We start from the raw sequence: 20,951 nt of genomic DNA on the forward strand, positions 1-20,951 counted from the left end.
GGGGGAGGGGGGCGACAGAAGTAACCTATCACTGAAGTGACTAAAGGGGAATAATGGTGATTTTGCGCCGGGCTCGGCCGCTTGCTTCCGCCCCAACCAGCAATGAATCTTGACTCGCTCTCGCTGGCTTTGTCTCAAATCAGCTACCTGGTGGACAATTTAACTAAGAAAAACTACAGAGCCAGCCAGCAGGAAATACAACATGTGAGTTGATGGTGTTTAGGTGTCGTTAAATATGCTTAATTTTTAACCTGAAATTTAGATAACTAAGTCAGCATTGCTAGTTACATCAGGGAACTGAAGGTACTGACAATTTGATGCATCACTTTTCCTCAGATTGTGAATCGTCACGGCCCTGAGGCAGACCAGCATTTATTACGCTGTCTCTTTTCCCATGTGGATTTCAGTGGCGATGGTAAAAGCAGTGGCAAAGATTTCCACCAGGTAATAAATGTAGCTTTTGCTTTGAAAATTGAGACTCTTTATCAAAAATGGTAGTTTATTAGTTTCAGAATTTGTTTTAATGTTTTATTGCCCATCTCTTTTTTACTTCAGACACAATTTCTGATCCAGGAGTGTGTGTGTCTTATTACGAAACCAAATTTTATTTCAACGCTTTGCTACGCCATTGACAATCCCCTGCACTATCAAAAGGTTTGTTGATCTGGCTTTCAAAATATTTAACCTTTTGTATTCAAATTTGGCAGTTTTGTGATTTAAGTGCTTGTTTGATACTCAATGAGTTCATTGGTTTCATGTCTGCTTGTTTGTAGAGTTTGAAACCATCACCTCATTTATTTACTCAGCTGAGTAAAGTTCTTAAGCTAAGCAAGGTTCAGGAGGTAGGCATAAAGTGTTCCAATATATTCTAAAATAATGTCAAAAATTGTGAGAATGGCTGTTTAAAAATGTACCTGATTTTCCTAGGTGATTTTTGGCCTTGCTCTGCTGAACTCCAGTAACGCAGACGTCCGAGGGTTTGGTAAGTGTTCACTTCCTGACTCTTAATTTTTCAGTTTCACTTCTGCAGCATTAGGCCCTGTCCACACGAACGCGGTTATTTTCGAAAAGCAGCTTTTTCTACGCGGTTTGGCCGTTCGTCCACACGCAAATGCAGCACCAGGTCACTGAAATTGAACATTTTTGAAAACTCCTGCAAGGGTGAAGATTTTCAAAAACTCTGGTTGCAGTGTTATCGTTTAGACAGCGAAACCGGAGTTTTTGGCTTGTGACGTCAGAGCATGCACCGTTATCTCCGACTACTGGAAACTTTTTCAGGCTTCTGATTGGCCAACATGGCTTTACGGTTGATTATATCGCCACCTGTTGGTTTGGCATGCTCTTGACAGTGCTTCATAGCATGCATTTGCGTTTTCATGTGGACGAAGATTTTTTTTAAAACGGAAGAAGGAAAAACTGTTTATAAAAATACCCATGTACGTGTGGACATGGCCTTAGATTCTCTGCAAAGGCTTTCAGCTCAAACCCCTGTAACTTTCTTTCACAGCTGCTCAATTTGTGAAGCAGAAGCTCCCTGACCTCCTCCGCTCGTACGTGGACGCAGACCTCGGAGGGAATCAGGAAGGTGGCTTCCAGGACATTGCCATAGAGGTTCTGCATCTGCTCCTCTCCCATCTTCTGTTCGGCCAGAAGGGCTCGAGCGGTGTCGGACAAGAGCAGATTGACGCGTTCCTCAAAACACTGTGCAGAGGTTGGTGGAAAAATCCACTAAATAATTACTTCTTACATGTTATGTTTGGCTAGTTCTCCCGATGGGAACTGGTTCTCATGCTGTGCTCTAGAGTCATTTAGTCCTGTGTTTTTTTTTGTGTCCCAGATTTCCCACAGGAGCGCTGTCCTGTGGTGCTCGCACCACTGCTGTACCCTGACAAACGGGACATTCTCATGGACCGGATCCTGCCAGACTCTGGAGAATTGAACAAGACCATGATGGAGAGTTCACTTGCTGACTTCATGCAAGAAGTTGGCTATGGCTTTTGTGCAAGGTATTAACAGCTTAAATGGGGAAGAAGCACCCAAAAATGTAATTTGTCATTTACACATCTTCATGTTATTTCAAATCTGTATGCTGTTCCTTGTTGGCATGAATGTGGTCAATGTATAGAAAAGAAATTCTTCTTTTGAGTTATATGGGGAAAAATCTAAATGACAGTTTTAGGTGAATATAACCTGAAAGTGTACTGTTGATACTCTAAATTTAAAGGGATTCCCATGATTTATTGATTTGTGTGTTTTCCCAGTCTTGAAGAGTGCAGGAACATAATCCTGCAGTATGGGGTGCGAGAGGTGACAGCCAGTCAGGTGGCCAGAGTGCTGGGCATGATGGCCCGCACTCACTCTGGGCTGTCCGATGGCATCGGCCTGCAGGTATGTTGTTAACTATAACTGTTAAAATTGTTTCTGTCTGGGCCTGGTTTTGGTTCTGCTGGAATTGTAATGTAACAAAGGCTGCGTTTACACTGGCACAAAAAATCCGATCTTTCGCTCACATCTGACACAGATCAGAATTTGTTGCACACGTGTAAACACAAAAACCCTGCACGAGATCCGATTTCTTTGGATAAAATAGTCTAACAAATTAAAATTAGCGTTATTTTCCGGTCTTTATCCGTTCAGTCAGATTTTGGGCTGCAAAACATCCATGACAGCCGTTGTCCATGCTGGCAAATAATAATGGCCATTCGACGTGAATTATATAAATAATTTTAAAAGCACAGCCATTTAAAACCCGAGGGTCTACCATGTGCATAGTAAAGCGATCACTGCAGACAATCCTTTTGGGTGGGAATTAATGTAAACACAGATATCGGATACCAGTCGTGTCTAAAGTGAATGTAAACAGACGTGCCAAAAAATCGGATATGGTCAAAAGATCGGATCTGTACATTAAGACTTGCAGTGTAAACGCAGCCAAAGTTTGAGTTAAAGGGTCAGATAGGGAGTCTGAACAGGTTTGAGTAACTAGTTTTTCTATTTATCTGTAGTCCATCTCAAATCCAGTGGGTGGTGGGATCTGGAGTGATGGGAAGGACAAGAGTGACGGCTCTCAGGCCCACACCTGGAATGTTGAAGTTCTAATTGATGTGGTCAAAGAAGTGGTAAGGCTGTGTTTGTTTTAGATGCATTACCAGATCAAACATTAGTTAGCAGAACAGAACTTAATTTAACTCTGCTTGTTCTTCTCAGAACCCCAATCTGAATTTCAAAGAGGTGACCTATGAGCTGGATCACCCATGCTTCCTGATCCGGGACAGTAAGGGGCTTCAGATAGTGGTCTGTGGGATCCAGAGGGGTCTGGGAATGGAGGTGTTCCCAGTGGATCTCATCTACAGACCATGGAAGCATGCAGAAGGACAGGTAGAAAAAAGTCTTAGTTTGAAGTGTCGCCAATTCAGATTAAACTAATTTGTCTAGAACTTGCATTGGAAATAAAGTAGCATATTGAAGTCCTGCTCTTTTGTGTTCTCCAGCTGTCATTCATTCAACACTCGCTGATGAGTCCTGAAGTCTTCTGCTTTGTTGACTATCCCTGTCATACTGTTGCCATTGACATCCTGAAGGCCCCACCTGAGGATGACAACAGAGAAATAGCCACATGGTAAGTCTTGACCAATTTAAGACCATCTAGTTTTTCTAAATATTGTGTTCTGTATGTTTTATATAGTCTCTTTTCGCTTTGTTTAACAGGAAGAGCTTGGACCTAGTGGAGAGCCTCTTGCGCCTCTCTGAAGTCGGGCATTATGAACAGGTGAAGCAGCTCTTCAGCTTTCCCATCAAGCACTGCCCGGACATGCTAGTGCTGGCGCTGCTACAGATCAGCACCTCCTGGCACACCCTGCGTCATGAGCTCATCTCCACCCTCATGCCCATCTTCCTGGGCAACCACCCCAACTCTGCCATCATCTTGCACTATGCCTGGCATGGACAGGTGGGTGGATTTAACATCAGTTTGAAGAGGCGCAAAGTTCTGTTCTGCTGTCACTGTGTATTAATGTGCCTGGGTTATGTTTCCAGGGCCAGTCCCCCTCCATCCGCCAGCTGATCATGCACTCTATGGCTGAGTGGTACATGAGAGGAGAGCAATACGACCAGGCCAAGCTATCCCGCATCCTGGATGTGGCTCAGGACTTGAAGGTACTGATCTCCTGCTCCTGATGTCATGAGTACATTAATAGGGTTGGAGACTGAAAACAAGTTTTTATATTAAAAAAGTGGTACTTCATTTAGTACTTCAGTGGTACTCAACATTTTGAATGCTCTTGTTTTTGTGCATTGCAGTCTCTATCGATGCTGCTGAATGGTACTCCATTTGCCTTTGTTATTGACCTTGCTGCACTTGCCTCTCGCCGTGAATACCTCAAACTTGACAAATGGCTCACTGACAAAATTCGAGAGCACGGGGTAAGTGAGCTTTCAGTTTGACACTACTGTTCAAAAGTTTGGAGTCTTTTTTTTTTTGTTAAGCTTTTGAATAATTTCTTTTTTTGCAAAGCTGAATTTTCAGCAGCCATTACTCCAGTCTTGAGTATCACATGATCCTTCAGAAATCATTCTAATATGCTGATTTGCTGCTCAAACATATCAATGTTGAAAACAGTTGTGCTGCTTATACTTTAGTTTCCAAGATTTTACATTGAACAAAGTTCAAAAGAACAGCATCTTTTGAAATAGAAATCATTTTTTATAAATGAAATTATAAGTGTCTGTTACTTTTAATGTTTATTGTATATTTACTGAAAAAAGTAAACATACTTACCCCAGACTTATGAACGGTATGATATTTTGAATTCTAAGTCAGTGCACATGAAGACTGACGTGTAGGTCTTGGCGATTTGGCAAAAAAATTAAATCTCGATTTTTTTTTTTTTTTTTTTCCAGAACGTTTGACCGATTTTTTTTTTATTTTTTTTTTTACGATTTTTAACTAGTCAACTTAAAAATGTTACTACAACATGATTCAAATAGCTTTTTCTTTATTAACCCTCTAGTTAAAGAAAATTCTATTCTAAGTGCAGCACACATGAAGTTGTCAACATGATGTAAATGTTAAACAAATCACTTGTTAAATATCTTTGCATAAAAGATGCATGAACTACAATTGCATCCTGTACAAACTTGTCTTGTAGCCTACATGTTATATGTTCAGAAATAATAGGCTACAATGAAAATGCTTCAAAAAATTCTCAACAGTCAATGTAATTCAAATTCAAAATGACTGCGCACTTGTAAATATATCTGTACATTCATTTAAACAGTTACCAGGGTTCCCACGCTTCTTGAAAGTACTTGAGAGTACTTGAATTTCAGACATATGGATTCAAGGCCTGGAAAGTACTTGAATTAAATTTGAAATAAATTTTATGGCGCTATTTAAAAAATTGTCCTATATGTTCTGTCAAAGACCGAACAAGCGGCACTAATGATTGGGGGTGGAGATGGGGGAGCGCGGAAAAAAAAAAACATGTTGACGCACAGCCTAGAGACCTGAGCGGGACAGTTTTCTTAAGCCCACTCCCCCTGAATTTCTGACCATTACCGCCCACTCCCGCAACGTGTGTGTCACGTAAAATCAGTGACTTGGCGCTACCTGCTGGTGGATTTAGTTTAATTTTTAGCATATAATTTCAGTTATTTGAATCATTTAATATTTCTGTATTCAAAATTTTATATTTAAAACATTAATCTCCACATGAATGTGTGAATTTAATTGCACTCATGCCACCTCTGAGCGTCATTAAACGTCTGAAAATGTACCTACAAGCCACTTGTGTTCTTCTGTGCCACCTCTGTAGTACAAATTAATTTATTAATACTAATTTCATGCCATTGGAAAATGTAAAAAGAAAATACCCCTGTAAGTCACTTTAAGGGGTCAAATGTCAGCTCGTATTAGAAAGGCGAATTTTTGATTATTGATCAGAAGGTGCTCCTATTTTTTTTTTAATTAGGAGGACAAGCGCTCCTAAAAAGAAAAGTAATCATAGTGTATCAGAGAAAGCTGAGAGTGTATCAATATATTAGATCCGTGCATGAGGTCTTAAAGAGACAGCAGCCTAAATAAACCTGCTGCTGTCTTTCATTGTACAGTGAAGAATATCCAGTGTTATTTTACAGTTGAATAGATTATAGTTAGACCTAACTGAAAAAATTTAAGTACAGTTAATTTAATTTGTATCTTGTTATTGTTTTTGTTTGTGCTATTGATTGTCATTAATTTATTTGTTCTTATTTTATTATTTACTATTTACTTGTCTTTTTTAGTTAAAATAAGGCCATGTACACGTGTATTTTTATAAACGAAGTTTTTCCTTCTTCCGTTTAAAAAAAAATCTCCGTCCACATGAAAACGCAAACGCGTGGTCTGAAATGTTAAGTAATGTAAGGTCTTTCATGACACTACATATGCTGGGGTGTGAATTTGATAGGTGCTTGATATAATAAAAATGGTGCTTGAAAAAGTCCTTAAGTCCTTGAATTTGGTGTTCATGAAAGAGTGGGAACCCTGAGTTACGTTTCTATATATTTGTACTTCTGTATATAGTGCATTATTTAATTTTCTGTTTTTCTTATATTAGTATTATACTCCATCTCTACTGTGTAATTCCTATGTCCAATACTTTCTCCTGCACTGGAATGGAAGCTCCTGTCACTAAGTCAAATTCCTTGTCTGTGTAAACATACTTGGTAATAAAGCTCTTTCTGACTTCTGAAGGTATAACACCAGTAGAATATTAACAATAAATGTTCTGTGTAAACAACGAACAGCAGCTTTCAGCCTGTCACCATGATGCAAACATTAAATATTAGACATACAGTAGTAGTTCTTTACAGGTTTTTTATTCGATTGCGCTGCTTTTCCATTGTTTTTTCAACGTAAACTTGGACGCGTTTGACTGTTGCAGCATCTCACGCATGAAATGGCATTATAAAAACGCAGCGCTCAAATTAAAAGAAGTTCACATCTTTTTGCATGTTTTTTCTATTCCACTGTCCATGTTGCATCTTTGTCAACTCAAAAGCGCATTCTGTGTGAACGGCACCTCGCGATATGAGCACATCACACGTGAGCGGTTAATCACGTGTGCCGACATGCGGTTGGATCGTTCTTTTCTCTTTACTGTTATGATTGGCATATTATTTAAGTGTCTAATTGTAGCATTTGGTAATATTTATATTCAAAGTCGCGATTCCTCGATTTCTAAAAAATAAAATCGCTGCAAAACATTAAATTTGAATTCATCGATAAAATCGGAAAAATCGCCCAGCCCTACTGACGTGTCATGTTTGTCGATTAGGAGCCGTTCATCCAGGCGTGTGTCACATTCCTGAAGAGACGTTGTCCCTCTATCATGGGTGGTTTGGTCCCAGAGAAAGACCAGCCGAAAAGTGCTCAACTTCCTCCTGAAACACTGGCTACCATGCTTGCATGTCTGCAGTCTTGTGCTGGGTGCGTATATAGAGCCCTTGCGCATGTTTTTAAGCATTTTAAGGAGAAGCTTGGGTTGATGTTAAACACTTGGTTTTGTTGGTTTCTTTGAGCAGGAGTGTGTCTCAAGAGCTGTCAGAGACAATTTTGACCATGGTGGCCAACTGTAGCAATGTGATGAACAAGGCCCGGCAGCCACCACCAGGAGTCTTGCCAAAGGGACGAGCTCCCAGCACCAGCAGCTTAGATGCTATTTCACCTGTGCAGGTAACTGTGGCATTATCTACTGAATGAAAAAGGCTATTGGTGTCAAGATTGGCTGAATTGTATTTTGATGGTGTTGTGGCTGAATTGTATTTTGATGGTGTTGTACTCAAATATGTGTCTTTGTATTTCAGATGGACCCTCTCTCTGCGATGGGCTCTTTGAGTCTAGGTGTCTCGTCCACCTCTCACACCCCGAGCATGCAAGGATTCCCCAGCCTGCAGGGCTCTGCCTTCAGTAACCCCCAGTCCCCAGCCAAAGCCTTCTCAAACCTGCCCAACCCAAACCCCAGCACAGCTTTCCCAGGAATCAACCCCCTCTCTTCTCAGCTCCAAGGTACCATGAGACTTCAATGGAGTTATGAAACTCTGTTCTAAAACCTAGTGAGGATGCACTACTGTTTTCCAGTTTGTTTGATTACAATTGCATTTCTTGAATTGCTTCTGTAGGTCCTCTGAGCTCAAGCTTGACTGGGATTGGCTCAGGTTTGGGCATGCCCGCTGTCAGCAGTGACCCCTTCGGCACCAGGAAGATGAGCACACCGGGGCTGAACCCATCCACCTTCCAGCAGAGTAAGATGAAGGCCTGTAAGTGGTGGTGTGGCTGAGAGAGTGCCAGGCGCCTCAAGCTGTATTTCCTCTCAAAACTGGCACTCAGAGCCTTACAAAAGTCCTTTTGACACATTTCAGAGTCTTATCTCTGTGCAATTTCATCTCTGGGCCAAAAATGACATTAGAACCTAAGAGGAACTAACAGGTCAGTCTACATTACTGCAAGATGTTCTTGGCAACCAGCTTGGATCCGTGTGTAAATATTATTTTCTTCCATCAGACATATGAAGTAAAACAAACTGTTTGCCTGGAACTTCTGTTTTGTTTTTTTCTGAATTTGTGCTTTAGTCGGGCTTTCTTCAAATTAAGTGATTTTTAAATTCATAAAGTGCTGTAACAGGTTTTTTCCTTTGCTACAGCTGACCTCTCTCAGGTGTGGCCCGAGGCAAACCAGCACTTTAGTAAGGAGATAGACGATGAGGCAAACAGCTACTTCCAGCGCATCTACAACCATCCGCCGCACCCCACAATGTCCGTGGATGAGGTGAGATCAACAGAAGGAACAGAGTAGAATGGTGCTTTTGCTCGTTCTTAATACGCTAATTTCTAAGGTACAGCTTTCGAATTCATAGTGATTCTTACAATGTAGGTGCTGGAAATGCTGCAGAGATTTAAGGACTCGAACATCAAGCGGGAACGGGAAGTTTTTAACTGCATGCTGAGGAATCTGTTTGAGGAGTACCGATTCTTCCCTCAGTATCCAGACAAAGAGCTACACATCACCGCTTGCCTCTTTGGGGGGATCATTGAGAAAGGCCTGGTCACATACATGGCTCTGGGCTTGGCCTTACGATATGTCCTGGAAGCCTTACGCAAACCTTTCGGATCAAAGATGTATTACTTTGGGATCGCTGCACTAGATAGATTTAAAAATAGGTACTGTCAGTAGTTTTTCTTGGCTTCCCAGCCACCACACAAGATTTAATTTGCATCTTGATATGTTGAATTGTTTTAAATCTGAACCGTTCTCTTCCTCAGACTGAAGGACTATCCTCAGTACTGTCAGCACTTGGCGTCAATAGCCCATTTCCTGCAGTTTCCGCACCATTTACAAGAGGTAACCTAGTTTTTCGTTGTATTTTGGTCATGCCCACAGCGTTGTCCTGTAATATCTCACTCTGCACTAGTTGGTTAAACTTTCAGCTGAATAAGTCTGCTGTTGTATGTTGTCTGTTTTCTGTGTATAGTATATAGAGTATGGCCAGCAGTCCAGAGACCCTCCTGTGAAGATGCAAGGCTCCATTACCACCCCAGGTAGCCTGGCTTTAGCCCAGGCTCAAGCTCAGTCTCAGACCCCCAAAGCCCCTCTACCTGGCCAGGCCAGCACCTTAGTGACCACAGCCACCACAACAACCACCACTGCCAAAACCACCACCATCACGAGACCTACAGCTGTTGGACCGAAGAAGGACGTGCCAGTGAGTGCACATAATCACTGTTCCATTAATGTCATTTTCTGAAATGTATCATTGGTCCAAGATGGACTCATCTCTGTGGTATTTTATGTTTTAAATTCTTCCACAGCCTTCAATCAACACCACAAACATTGACACCTTGTTGGTGGCCACAGACCAAACTGAAAGGATCGTTGAGCCCCCAGAGAATGTTCAGGAGAAGATTGCATTCATCTTCAACAACTTATCCCAATCAAACATGTCCCAAAAGGTGTTTGTTTTTTTTTCTTACAATCTGTATCTTTAAGTTATATATCATAAGTTTGTGCTTTTACCTCCTAAATCATCTTTTGCTGTGATTTTGAAGGTGGAGGAGCTGAAAGAGACTGTGAAAGAAGAATTCATGCCCTGGGTCTCTCAGTACCTGGTTATGAAGCGTGTCAGCATTGAGCCCAACTTCCACAGCCTGTATTCTAACTTCCTGGACACATTGAAAAACCCAGAGTTTGTCAAGATGGTTCTCAATGAGACTTACAGAAACATCAAGGTAATTTTCTTGAAATATAACATGATTAAAGTCATAAAACCTAGGTATGCCTACATTACGATGACATAATGTTGTCCCATTTTGTTTTTCAGGTCCTCCTTACCTCTGATAAGGCAGCTGCTAACTTCTCAGATCGATCCCTGCTGAAGAATTTGGGTCACTGGCTTGGAATGATCACCCTAGCTAAAAACAAACCCATCCTGTACACAGTGAGTTTATTTTTATTATCCATTGCCTGAGCTTGAAACATTTATAAAAGGATCCAATTCATTATTATACCTGCCGTGTTACTGCATTAATGTTTTGCTCTTATAGGACCTGGAGCTGAAATCTCTCTTGCTGGAGGCTTATGTGAAAGGCCAACAGGAGTTACTGTATGTCGTCCCCTTTGTGGCCAAAGTCTTGGAATCAAGTCTACGGAGTGTGGTAATAATCATGCAGTTTTCTCTCCCAATTTTGATGTCAGGTGTTGAGTGTGGGCCAGTTTTGCAAATATCAGGACATATAACCTCTTTTAACAATTGGTGCCCTGTTTTGTAGATCTTCAGACCGCAGAACCCTTGGACCATGGGTATCATGAATGTACTGGCTGAGCTCCACCAGGAACATGACTTAAAGGTCAGTTGCTTTCATTGACGCTAAACTTGTGGTACATAAGCTTCCAGTGGAAGTAGTTTTCACTCAGTTCCACAATTCTCTCTTCACAGCTTAACCTCAAGTTTGAGATTGAGGTGCTCTGCAAGAATCTGTCTTTGGACATCAGTGAGCTAAAACCAGGAAACCTACTGAGAGACAAAGAGAAGCTGAAGAACTTGGAGGAACAGCTCTCTGCACCAAAGAAAGAGACCAAGCCTCCTGAAGAGATGCTGCCTATAGTTACAACAGGTATAACACTACAACAGGCACGTTGTAAGATGATTTTTTTCCATAGTTTACCATTTCCTGTTTAACCAGGAGTAGATTCTGTTCCATTTACAGCTGCTCCGTCAACTCCGGCCACCACCACGACCTGTACGGCCACTGGACCACCCACACCACAGTTCAGCTACCATGACATCAATGTGTATGCCTTGGCTGGCCTGGCCCCGCACATCAACATCAATGTTAACGTTAGTCTTGCACTTCCAAAACAACTTTTCTAAATTTAACTTGTTTTCAAATATAAAAATGTTCTTCCTCGCTTTTTGTGTAGATCCCATTACTACAGGCCCACCCTCAGCTGAAGCAGTGTGTGAGACCAGCAATTGAGCGTGCTGTACAGGAACTGGTTCACCCAGTGGTGGACCGATCCATCAAGATTGCCATGACCACCTGTGAGCAGATAGTCAGGAAGGACTTCGCACTAGACTCTGAGGAGTCTCACATGCGTGTGGCCGCCCACCACATGATGCGTAACCTGACCGCCGGCATGGCCATGATCACCTGCAGGGAGCCTCTGCTCATAAGCATCGCCACCAACCTGAAGAACAGCTTTGCTGCAGCTCTTAGGGTAGGGAAAGATTTTCCACTCCATCCGAACACACAAAATTATTTAATTTTCAGCATTTTCTGACTCGCTGAGCATGTCCATTTTAGGCTCCCACACCCCAGCAGAGAGAGATGATGGAAGAGGCGGCTGCTCGCATTGCACAGGACAACTGTGAGCTTGCTTGTTGCTTTATCCAGAAGACCGCAGTGGAGAAAGCTGGACCAGAGATGGACAAGAGGCTGGCAACTGTGAGTCCCTGCACACTATCCTAATTGTTACACCAGTTAAAGAACAGCTGCTTGTCATGGTCATGTAATATCATACAGCCAAAAAAAACGGTTTGATTCTCTGTCTTGCAGGAATTCGAGCTGAGGAAGCATGCTCGCCAAGAAGGCCGTCGCTACTGTGACCCTATGGTGCTCACCTATCAGGCTGAGCGCATGCCAGAGCAGATCAGACTGAAGGTGAGTTCTTTGTAAACTTCTCATTGGGTCAATGGTTTACTATTCTTTACTTTTTTTTTACTTTTTTTACTATTATGAAAATGTTAGATTCTGACTTGCTTCTCTTCTCCAGGTCGGTGGAGTGGATCCTAAACAGCTGGCTGTTTATGAGGAGTTTGCCCGTAATGTCCCAGGCTTCCTACCCAGTAATGACCTGTCTCAGCCCACTGGTTTCCTTGCCCAACCAATGAAGGTACAGACCCCATCCTTGAAGTGGTTGTGTTTGGTTGTCACATTGGTTAGGTAGCTCAAAGGTTGTCTTTTCTACATTGCAGCAACAGGCATGGCCCACAGATGATGTGGCTCACATCTATGATAAGTGCATTTCAGACCTGGAGCAACACCTGCATGCAATTCCACCTGCCCTAGCCATGAACCCACAGACCCAGGCCATACGCAGCCTTCTGGAGGCCGTTGTCATGGCTAGAAACTCCCGTGATGGCATTGCTGCCCTGGGCCTTTTGCAGAAGGTTAGAGAGACTCTGGGAGAAAAACTTGACTACACTTTATGGCGGTGTTGTCCAATCCTGCTCCTGGAGGGCCACTGTTCTGCAGAGTTCAGCTTTAATCCTAACAACTTTTGGTCTTCAGGATCACCAGAAACGTCCAAGCAAATGTTTTGTAGCTAAACACTGCAGGGTCATTGGCCTTACATGTGTAAGACTGGATATCCCTGCAATACTCCGCTAAAATCTAACAAATCTTATGCTTGCTTGCTCACTCTCAGGCTGTCGAGGGTCTGCTGGATGCCACCAGTGGCGCTGATCCTGATCTTTTGCTGAGCTACAGGGAGTGCCACCTACTGGTGCTGAAAGCCCTACAGGACGGTCGTGCCTACGGTCCACAGTGGTGCAACAAACAAATCACCAGGCCAGTATTACAACTGCGGTGTAAACTTATGTTACAAGCATAGACAGGTCTTGAACGTCCTAACCTTTTCTTCTACACGCCCTACAGATGCCTGATTGAGTGCAGAGATGAATACAAGTACAATGTTGAGGCCGTAGAGCTCCTCATTAGAAACCACCTGGTCAACATGCAGCAGTATGACTTACACCTGGCTCAGGTGAGGAGAGTGTCTCTAGGACTTAAAAGGAAACCGTTGTAAATTAGTAGATTCTTACACCATGTGTGTGTTTTTTTTTTTTTAGTCCATGGAGAACGGGCTAAACTACATGGCCGTGGCATTCGCCATGCAGCTGGTGAAGCTCCTACTGGTTGATGAACGTAGCGTGAGTCACATCACTGAAGCGGATCTCTTCCACACCATTGAGACGCTGATGAGGACCAATGCCCACTCCAGAGCCAATGCTCCTGAAGGGTAAGACAAGTGCTTATGTTGCTGGTCCTGCAATTGACCTATCGGCAAGCCCCTCCCCTCGAACGCAGATGAGCCAATGGCAATTGAGTATCAGTTGCACGGGGAGCGGAACTCGGACATTAGGTTTCATTAACTTTAGGTTTCAGCACCATAGAGAAACATTGGAGGATCCGAAGCTTGCATCGGTTTTATGGTGTTTATGCTGTAAAAATGGAAAAACGATGTGCCTGGGGTACTTGTAACACTGATTCCAGGTATCCTGAGAGGATGGGCAATATAATTTATTTTATTACATTTCCTAAACCCAAACAAAACAGAGCAAAATGTCCCTAAGCATTCAACCCCAATCCCAATGAAGACGAAAACATTCATTTTCTGGTTGTCATACTCTCATTAAGTTACAATTTTTCAGGTGAGGAGAGTGTCTCTAGGACTTAAAAGGAAACCGTTGTAAATTAGTAGATTCTTACACCATGTGTGTGTTTTTTTTTTTTTAGTCCATGGAGAACGGGCTCAACTACATGGCCGTGGCATTCGCCATGCAGCTGGTGAAGCTCCTACTGGTTGATGAACGTAGCGTGAGTCACATCACTGAAGCGGATCTCTTCCACACCATTGAGACGCTGATGAGGACCAATGCCCACTCCAGAGCCAATGCTCCTGAAGGGTAAGACAAGTGCTTATGTTGCTGGTCCTGCAATTGACCTATCGGCAAGCCCCTCCCCTCGAACGCAGATGAGCCAATGGCAATTGAGTATCAGTTGCACGGGGAGCGGAACTCGGACATTAGGTTTCATTAACTTTAGGTTTCAGCACCATAGAGAAACATTGGAGGATCCGAAGCTTGCATCGGTTTTATGGTGTTTATGCTGTAAAAATGGAAAAACGATGTGCCTGGGGTACTTGTAACACTGATTCCAGGTATCCTGAGAGGATGGGCAATATAATTTATTTTATTACATTTCCTAAACCCAAACAAAACAGAGCAAAATGTCCCTAAGCATTCAACCCCAATCCCAATGAAGACAAAAACGTTCATTTTCTTGTTGTCATACTCTCATTAAGTTACAATTTTAATCTGCTCAAGGAGAACGTTGTCATCTTGTGCTTCAGCAAGGTATCTCTGGCTAAAACTAATGTTAAAGTTAGTGCGTCCATGCTAACGTACAAACCTAAATAGCAGACTGTTCTCACATGTACAGTAGGGCTGCACGATATTGGAAAAAACTCACATTGCAATATTTTATTTTTCTGCGATATACATTCCAATATGAAAAAAAAATCACCACATGACTTGAATAGTTTATTTGGGAAAAAAAATAATCGATGATTGGGGTGATTTTGTAGGCAAGTAAATCAGCATAGGAAATAAACAAATTACGAGCATAGATAAATATAACAGAACAAAGATAGAAATGAAATAAGCAGTGCTTTATATTTTTCAGGTAAGTCTAACAGTATTCAGGTACAGAAATTGAATAATCAAATGTAAAATAACACTGCATAGTCTTCACTGTATTAATTAAATCTAATAAATCGTGGGGTAAAGGGGTCATATGATGTGATTTAAATTTTTCCTTTCTCTTTGGAGTGTTACAAGCTCTTGGTGCATAAAGAAGATCTGTAAAGTTGCAAAGACTTCGAGTCTCAAATCCAAAGAGATATTCTTTATAAAAGTTAAAGAGTCAACCACGCCTACCTAAAATTGCTCCAGCCCGGAGTCATCACATGTGGTTGCCGCGAGCCCGCCGGACGCTCCTTCGTCGAATCCGCTGGCCACGCCGTTCTCAAGCCCGCTAGCCTCCGCTTACTCCAGGCCTCCGGCCTCCGCTCACTCTAGCCCGCCGTGTGTTTCGTTGTGAAAGCAAAACTACTTTGTTTGGCCTTCCAAAAGAGGACATGACTAGAAATCAGTGGTTAAGTTGTAATTACAACACTGTTCCAGAACAGTTCAACCCAAATATTCAGATGTGTCATTTCATTACACCAAATACACAAAATAATGTTCTTTTTAGCAACGTCATATGACCCCTTTAAAGCTACAAAAGTGATTTTTCTTTGTGTTTTGCTGTTTGATTAACATTCATAACACAGAAAGCCTCAGGAACATTAAACTGCTGTCAACCAATATACTGTTACATACATCCATTTTCTTTCTCAGTTGTTTTCCTTCGCCTAAGCCATAAGCAACTGCGTTTACAAGGATACTTGCAGAGCAAAGTATTTCAGGCACAAATAGACGCAGAAGTGAACAGAATTCAGTGTTCACATGCATTTGCCTGGCTCTCACCATGCCTACAACAGACGCGCGTGAGCAGTGCGGGGCGATGCGACAAAATACAATGAATTCATTATCAGTGATGCTATCTACACTGGATGTGGCGCATGTCGTTCACATGTCGCACCTAAAAATGCGTGGGAAAATGCCAGTCATGCCGCTTTCTCCTTCTTTCCAAAGTGCTCGGGAGCTTGCGCTTTCGTGGCATCTGCCGTTGCTAAGCAACCGTGACCTGCAGAGCGCAGGAAGTCGTGGAACGACGACGCGGAAGTTTCAACAAAGGATAATTTCCAGCACTGAAAATCGTGCAGTAGCTCTGCTACTATAAATATAACGATCAGTAGCTTATGCTAAACATCGCACATCCTGCGATGTGACTATCGCAGATGCGCACATCGCGATGTCGATGCTGAAACGATATATCGTGCAGCCCTAATGTACAGTGTAGGTCAAAAACACATAAACGAAGGTCTACATTTCAGTGCCTCTCCATATGTAAATGGTTAAATGTAAATTAATTGTACCCTGTGATACATGAACAGTGTTGATCCTGCATGTTGTCATCTGCGATCGTGACGGCCATAATATGAGACTTCTCCCGCTTGCATTGATCTGTGAACCCTTGCTTCGAGTTACCCCCACCATATTTATTTTAAAATCTTTTATATATATATATATATATATATATCCCTCCATGGAATATTTAATTCCCACTTGAATGGTGGCCCTTCTGTGTCCAAAATTGTTCAAAAACATTGTGGGACAAGGTTTTCACACTGACAGCTGTCATTGTAAGAGAGTGAGCAGCTCCATTTGTTTGTCCGAGGGAGCAACAGTAACTAAGGGGGGCGGGGCTTACTGATAGGTCAATTGAGTGTCCGATTGGTTATGGAAAATTTAAGTAACCTGGAATTACTTCTGTGGAACCCCTAGTTTGCCCCAGCTGATGGATGTTGTCCGTTCCAACTATGAGGCCATGATCGATCGTCACCATGGTGGGCCGAACTTCATGATGCACTCTGGGATTTCTCAAGCCTCTGAGTACGATGACCCACCAGGCCTTAGAGAGAAAGCAGAGTACCTGCTGAGAGAATGGGTCAACCTGTACCACTCAGCAGCTGCAGGAAGAGACAGCACCAAGGCCTTCTCTGCATTTGTTGGCCAGGTTAGCAGTAACACTCAAAATGCAAACATTTCAAGTCTCAACTTGGTTCCTCTCAATGCTGTAATTGACCTGCATTACTTAATTCACACATGCCTTGTTTTTTCTTACAGATGCACCAGCAGGGCATCCTGAAGACCGATGACCTCATCACTCGCTTTTTCCGGCTGTGCACAGAAATGTGCGTGGAGATCAGTTACCGCGCTCAAGCCGAACAGCAGCACCCAACCACCAGCCCCGCCATCATCAGAGCCAAGTGCTACCATAACCTGGATGCTTTTGTTCGGCTCATTGCGCTTCTTGTCAAACACTCCGGAGAGGCCACCAACACAGTCACCAAAATCAACCTGCTCAACAAGGTTGGAATGCTTACAATGGTTAGATGTGGCTCAGTGGTGACTTTAAAGGGGTGGTTGATTGCGATTTCACTTTAACGTTAGTTAGTGTGTAATGTTGCTGTTTGAGCATAAACAATATCTGCAAAGTTACGAAGCAGAAAGTTCAATGCAAATGGAGATAGCGTCTTTTAAAATTCTGGTGGTTTAATGCCTACAGAAACGGCTGGTAGGGACTACAACGAGTTACTTCCTTTTTTTTAACAGCATTAACGTTAGACTGCACCCCATAAACGCAATCAAGCTTAGAAAAAAAAACTGTGATCCACCCCTTTAATCAAGATCTCAAAAAAATACAAATAAAAAAATGCTGCTTTTCTTGTCATGGTGCAGGTTCTAGGCATTGTGGTGGGTGTATTGATCCAGGATCACGATGTGAGGCAGACGGAGTTCCAGCAGCTTCCGTACCACAGAATCTTCATCATGCTCCTGCTGGAGCTTAACGCACCAGAGCATGTGCTGGAGACCATCAACTTCCAGACCCTCACTGCCTTCTGGTAAGCACATGAAATTAGTTTTAAGGTGCAGTCACATCAATAGGGCCTTTCGCACCGCTTTAGTTCCAGAACTAAATGTACAGTACTAAAGTACTAAACCGGTCAACAGCGACGTCATTTGTGCGCAGCGTTCAACAACGGAAACAAAGAAAAACAACATTAACAACAGGAGGATGGAGGACGCTGTGATCGGAGCTGTGTTTTTGTTGTGTCTCGCGGGTTTCACAATAATGGACATGGAAAGTCGACGTATACGTAAAGCGATTGAAACAACGGCAAGGAGGATTAAGAATCTCCAATGACAACTGGCAGTGCTACATTTGCTACAAGTGCCTGCACTTCAGCGTCCGTCCATCTATCGCTGTTCTCCATACTTGCGAAATAAGTTGACACAATGTTTACAGTATGTTTACACAGCGTTTTAAATCATGGCGGGTGAAGGCGTTTTCATACGCGTTTGGCTAATCAATGTCTGCTTACGTCACGATTAGTACCAGTTGTGCTGGTTAGACCCTGCTCCGGAGTAGGAGCTAATTTGGTTCTCGAAAAAGGCAGTCCGGTACTAAAATCGCTCCCAGTTCCGGCGGTGCGAACACGCCAAAAAGTGGGTAGATCCACAATTAGTTCTGGTACTATGAAAAGGTTCCTGCGGTGCGAAAGGCCCTTATCACTGTTTGGCGAATTTTCACAGCGAATTTCAGTCATTTCAGTAGGACCAGTGGGTTTGAGTTGGTCATGCGGCTTTGTCACATTTACCAATAGAAAACTGCTTTGGTTTGAAAGGTATTTCTGTGTGAGCTCTGCCTCATACATCACTACGCTATTGACAAATAATGGACCGTATTTGGGAAATTTCACAGAAATGTTGCTAATGCGACTGCACCATTACTGTGTTGATCAGTCTTTGAATGAGTATTAAAGGACATTGTCTCTTTTCAGTAACACCTTTCACATCCTGAGGCCAACTAAAGCACCTGGTTTTGTCTATGCTTGGCTGGAGCTCATCTCACACCGCATCTTCATTGCCAGGATGCTTGCGCATACCCCACAACAGAAGGTCTGTATCTGCTGCATGATATGTATCAGGTGTCCAATCCAGGAGGGCCACTTCTTGCTGAGTTTTGCTGATCCTAATTAAACATCTAAACCAGCTAATCAAAGTCTTAATGGGATAGTTCACCCAAAAAAAAAAATTCTGTCATTACTCAACCTCATGTCGTTCCAAACCTGTGAGACCTTCATTCATCTTCGGAACACAAACTAAGATATTTTTGATGAATTCCGAGAGCTTTCTGACCCTGTATAGACAGCAAGGATCCTAACACGATCAAGGTCGAGAAACGTAGCAAGGACATCGATAAAATAATCCATGTGACATCAGTGGTTCAACCGTAATTTTACGAAGCTACGAGAATACTTCTTATGCGCAAAGAAAACAAAAATAATGACTTTATTCAACAATTCGTCTCCTCTGCGTCACCCTATAGAACCATTTTGGAGAGTATCACATACGTAAACAACGTATGCATGCGGATACGTTGTTTACATTCAGATCAAAGTGTAAACAACGTATGCTAAATTTTCATTTTTGGGTGAACTATCCCTTTAATGATCATTCAAAACTTCCAAGCAGTTGTGTTGGAGCTAAACTTTGGAGGAAAATGGCCCTCCAGGAGCAAGATTGGACACCCCATATGTCTGTCCACGTCCCAATCACTGACTGTCTTCTGTGCCTTAAACGTCTCTTTCCTCTCTCGCAGGGTTGGCCAATGTATGCCCAGCTGCTGATAGACTTGTTCAAGTATCTTGCACCCTTCCTAAGGAATGTTGAACTCAACAAACCTATGCAAATTCTCTACAAGGTATTAGCGTAGTCCTGCCTTTGAAAGCCTATCTAGTGGTTCTTTAGGTCAGTTTGTGACCTTGCATTGTTTCTCTCTTCTCCAAGGGAACACTTCGTGTGCTGCTTGTCCTGCTACATGACTTCCCAGAGTTCCTGTGTGACTACCATTATGGTTTCTGCGACGTCATCCCGCCCAACTGCATCCAGCTGAGGAACCTGATCCTGAGTGCCTTCCCCCGCAACATGAGGCTTCCAGACCCCTTCACCCCTAATCTGAAGGTAGAGAGTTGCACATTTGACATCAGATTTGATGCATTGTGGTTTAGTATGTAGTTGTAACTTCAAGTATGCTTGTGGTCATCTTGTGCTGTATGTAACAGTTTCTGTGTGTTCACCAGGTGGATATGCTGAGTGAGATCAACATCGCTCCCCGCATCCTCACTAATTTCACCGGTGTGATGCCATCCCAGTTTAAGAAGGATCTTGACTCCTACCTCAAGACCCGTTCTCCTGTCACCTTCCTTTCTGAGCTGCGCAGCAACCTGCAGGTAGGGGGCGCCACTCTGAATCACAAAACAATTCCCAACAGACTCGCATGTTCATCTTTTTTTGTAATTTAGCTCTTTTAGTTAGTGAGACTTTTTTTTCCATAAAATCCACTCTACCTCCAGGTGTCCAACGAGCCAGGCAACCGTTACAACATTCAGCTGATCAATGCTCTGGTGCTGTACGTTGGAACCCAGGCCATTGCCCACATCCACAACAAGGGTAGCACTCCCTCCATGAGCACCATCACTCACTCGGCTCACATGGACATCTTCCAGAACCTCGCAGTCGATCTAGACACTGAGGGTGAGACACCAAAAAATTAACTTTGGAAAAAAAATGGAAAAAAAATAACTTTAGTTTTAGTTCACATTGTGACTTGTATTCCTACTCCCAGGCCGCTATCTGTTCCTGAATGCGATAGCCAATCAGTTGCGTTATCCAAACAGCCACACACACTACTTTAGCTGTACCATGCTGTATCTGTTTGCCGAGGCCAACGCTGAAGCCATTCAAGAGCAGATCACCAGGTATGGCAGTGAGTTTAATTACTTATTTCTGTCTAAACTCTTAGCAGTGTTTAGTTCCATTTACTGCATAGTTCCTTTTTATTTAAGCCGGGCTCACACTGCGATTTTTATTCTTTTTTTTTTTTTTTTTTTTTTTTTCCTTCTA

The 20,951-nt window shown here is 42.7% G+C and overlaps 1 protein-coding gene across 6 annotated transcripts in view; it reads left to right on the forward strand.

The window, feature by feature from the left end:
- Nucleotides 1-7: 7 nt before the first annotated feature.
- Nucleotides 8-20,951, forward strand: part of LOC107665696 (CCR4-NOT transcription complex subunit 1-like) — a 26,799-nt gene continuing 5,855 nt past the window's right edge. The window contains exons 1-46 of one of the 6 annotated variants that reach the window (XR_001631586.1): nucleotides 8-204; nucleotides 337-444; nucleotides 556-654; nucleotides 774-842; nucleotides 928-982; nucleotides 1,508-1,711; nucleotides 1,838-2,006; nucleotides 2,262-2,388; nucleotides 3,006-3,119; nucleotides 3,208-3,378; nucleotides 3,492-3,619; nucleotides 3,709-3,949; nucleotides 4,036-4,155; nucleotides 4,300-4,422; nucleotides 7,317-7,468; nucleotides 7,564-7,714; nucleotides 7,846-8,047; nucleotides 8,161-8,283; nucleotides 8,682-8,806; nucleotides 8,912-9,198; nucleotides 9,301-9,379; nucleotides 9,510-9,740; nucleotides 9,847-9,987; nucleotides 10,084-10,263; nucleotides 10,356-10,472; nucleotides 10,579-10,689; nucleotides 10,804-10,881; nucleotides 10,971-11,148; nucleotides 11,218-11,372; nucleotides 11,456-11,752; nucleotides 11,839-11,979; nucleotides 12,091-12,195; nucleotides 12,308-12,427; nucleotides 12,510-12,704; nucleotides 12,962-13,104; nucleotides 13,192-13,300; nucleotides 14,053-14,222; nucleotides 16,767-16,998; nucleotides 17,109-17,372; nucleotides 17,724-17,887; nucleotides 18,827-18,944; nucleotides 19,648-19,749; nucleotides 19,836-20,009; nucleotides 20,129-20,278; nucleotides 20,402-20,582; nucleotides 20,674-20,806. Coding sequence is in view for 5 of the 6 variants with exons in the window: in XM_016456680.1 (XP_016312166.1) it covers nucleotides 103-204; nucleotides 337-444; nucleotides 556-654; nucleotides 774-842; nucleotides 928-982; nucleotides 1,508-1,711; nucleotides 1,838-2,006; nucleotides 2,262-2,388; nucleotides 3,006-3,119; nucleotides 3,208-3,378; nucleotides 3,492-3,619; nucleotides 3,709-3,949; nucleotides 4,036-4,155; nucleotides 4,300-4,422; nucleotides 7,317-7,468; nucleotides 7,564-7,714; nucleotides 7,846-8,047; nucleotides 8,161-8,283; nucleotides 8,682-8,806; nucleotides 8,912-9,198; nucleotides 9,301-9,379; nucleotides 9,510-9,740; nucleotides 9,847-9,987; nucleotides 10,084-10,263; nucleotides 10,356-10,472; nucleotides 10,579-10,689; nucleotides 10,804-10,881; nucleotides 10,971-11,148; nucleotides 11,218-11,372; nucleotides 11,456-11,752; nucleotides 11,839-11,979; nucleotides 12,091-12,195; nucleotides 12,308-12,427; nucleotides 12,510-12,704; nucleotides 12,962-13,104; nucleotides 13,192-13,300; nucleotides 13,386-13,555; nucleotides 16,767-16,998; nucleotides 17,109-17,372; nucleotides 17,724-17,887; nucleotides 18,827-18,944; nucleotides 19,648-19,749; nucleotides 19,836-20,009; nucleotides 20,129-20,278; nucleotides 20,402-20,582; nucleotides 20,674-20,806 (6,938 nt within the window). In the remaining variant the exon portion in view is untranslated. Of the gene's footprint in view, nucleotides 205-336; nucleotides 445-555; nucleotides 655-773; nucleotides 843-927; nucleotides 983-1,507; nucleotides 1,712-1,837; nucleotides 2,007-2,261; nucleotides 2,389-3,005; nucleotides 3,120-3,207; nucleotides 3,379-3,491; nucleotides 3,620-3,708; nucleotides 3,950-4,035; nucleotides 4,156-4,299; nucleotides 4,423-7,316; nucleotides 7,469-7,563; nucleotides 7,715-7,845; nucleotides 8,048-8,160; nucleotides 8,284-8,681; nucleotides 8,807-8,911; nucleotides 9,199-9,300; nucleotides 9,380-9,509; nucleotides 9,741-9,846; nucleotides 9,988-10,083; nucleotides 10,264-10,355; nucleotides 10,473-10,578; nucleotides 10,690-10,803; nucleotides 10,882-10,970; nucleotides 11,149-11,217; nucleotides 11,373-11,455; nucleotides 11,753-11,838; nucleotides 11,980-12,090; nucleotides 12,196-12,307; nucleotides 12,428-12,509; nucleotides 12,705-12,961; nucleotides 13,105-13,191; nucleotides 13,301-13,385; nucleotides 13,556-14,052; nucleotides 14,223-16,766; nucleotides 16,999-17,108; nucleotides 17,373-17,723; nucleotides 17,888-18,826; nucleotides 18,945-19,647; nucleotides 19,750-19,835; nucleotides 20,010-20,128; nucleotides 20,279-20,401; nucleotides 20,583-20,673; nucleotides 20,807-20,951 lie in introns of all 6 variants that reach the window. The other 5 variants (XM_016456680.1, XM_016456683.1, XM_016456684.1 and 2 more) reach the window with 5 other exon arrangements.

The sequence above is a fragment of the Sinocyclocheilus anshuiensis genome, unplaced genomic scaffold (genome assembly GCF_001515605.1).
Source record: "Sinocyclocheilus anshuiensis isolate Anshui unplaced genomic scaffold, SAMN03320099.WGS_v1.1 scaffold840, whole genome shotgun sequence".
NCBI lineage: Eukaryota > Metazoa > Chordata > Actinopteri > Cypriniformes > Cyprinidae > Sinocyclocheilus > Sinocyclocheilus anshuiensis.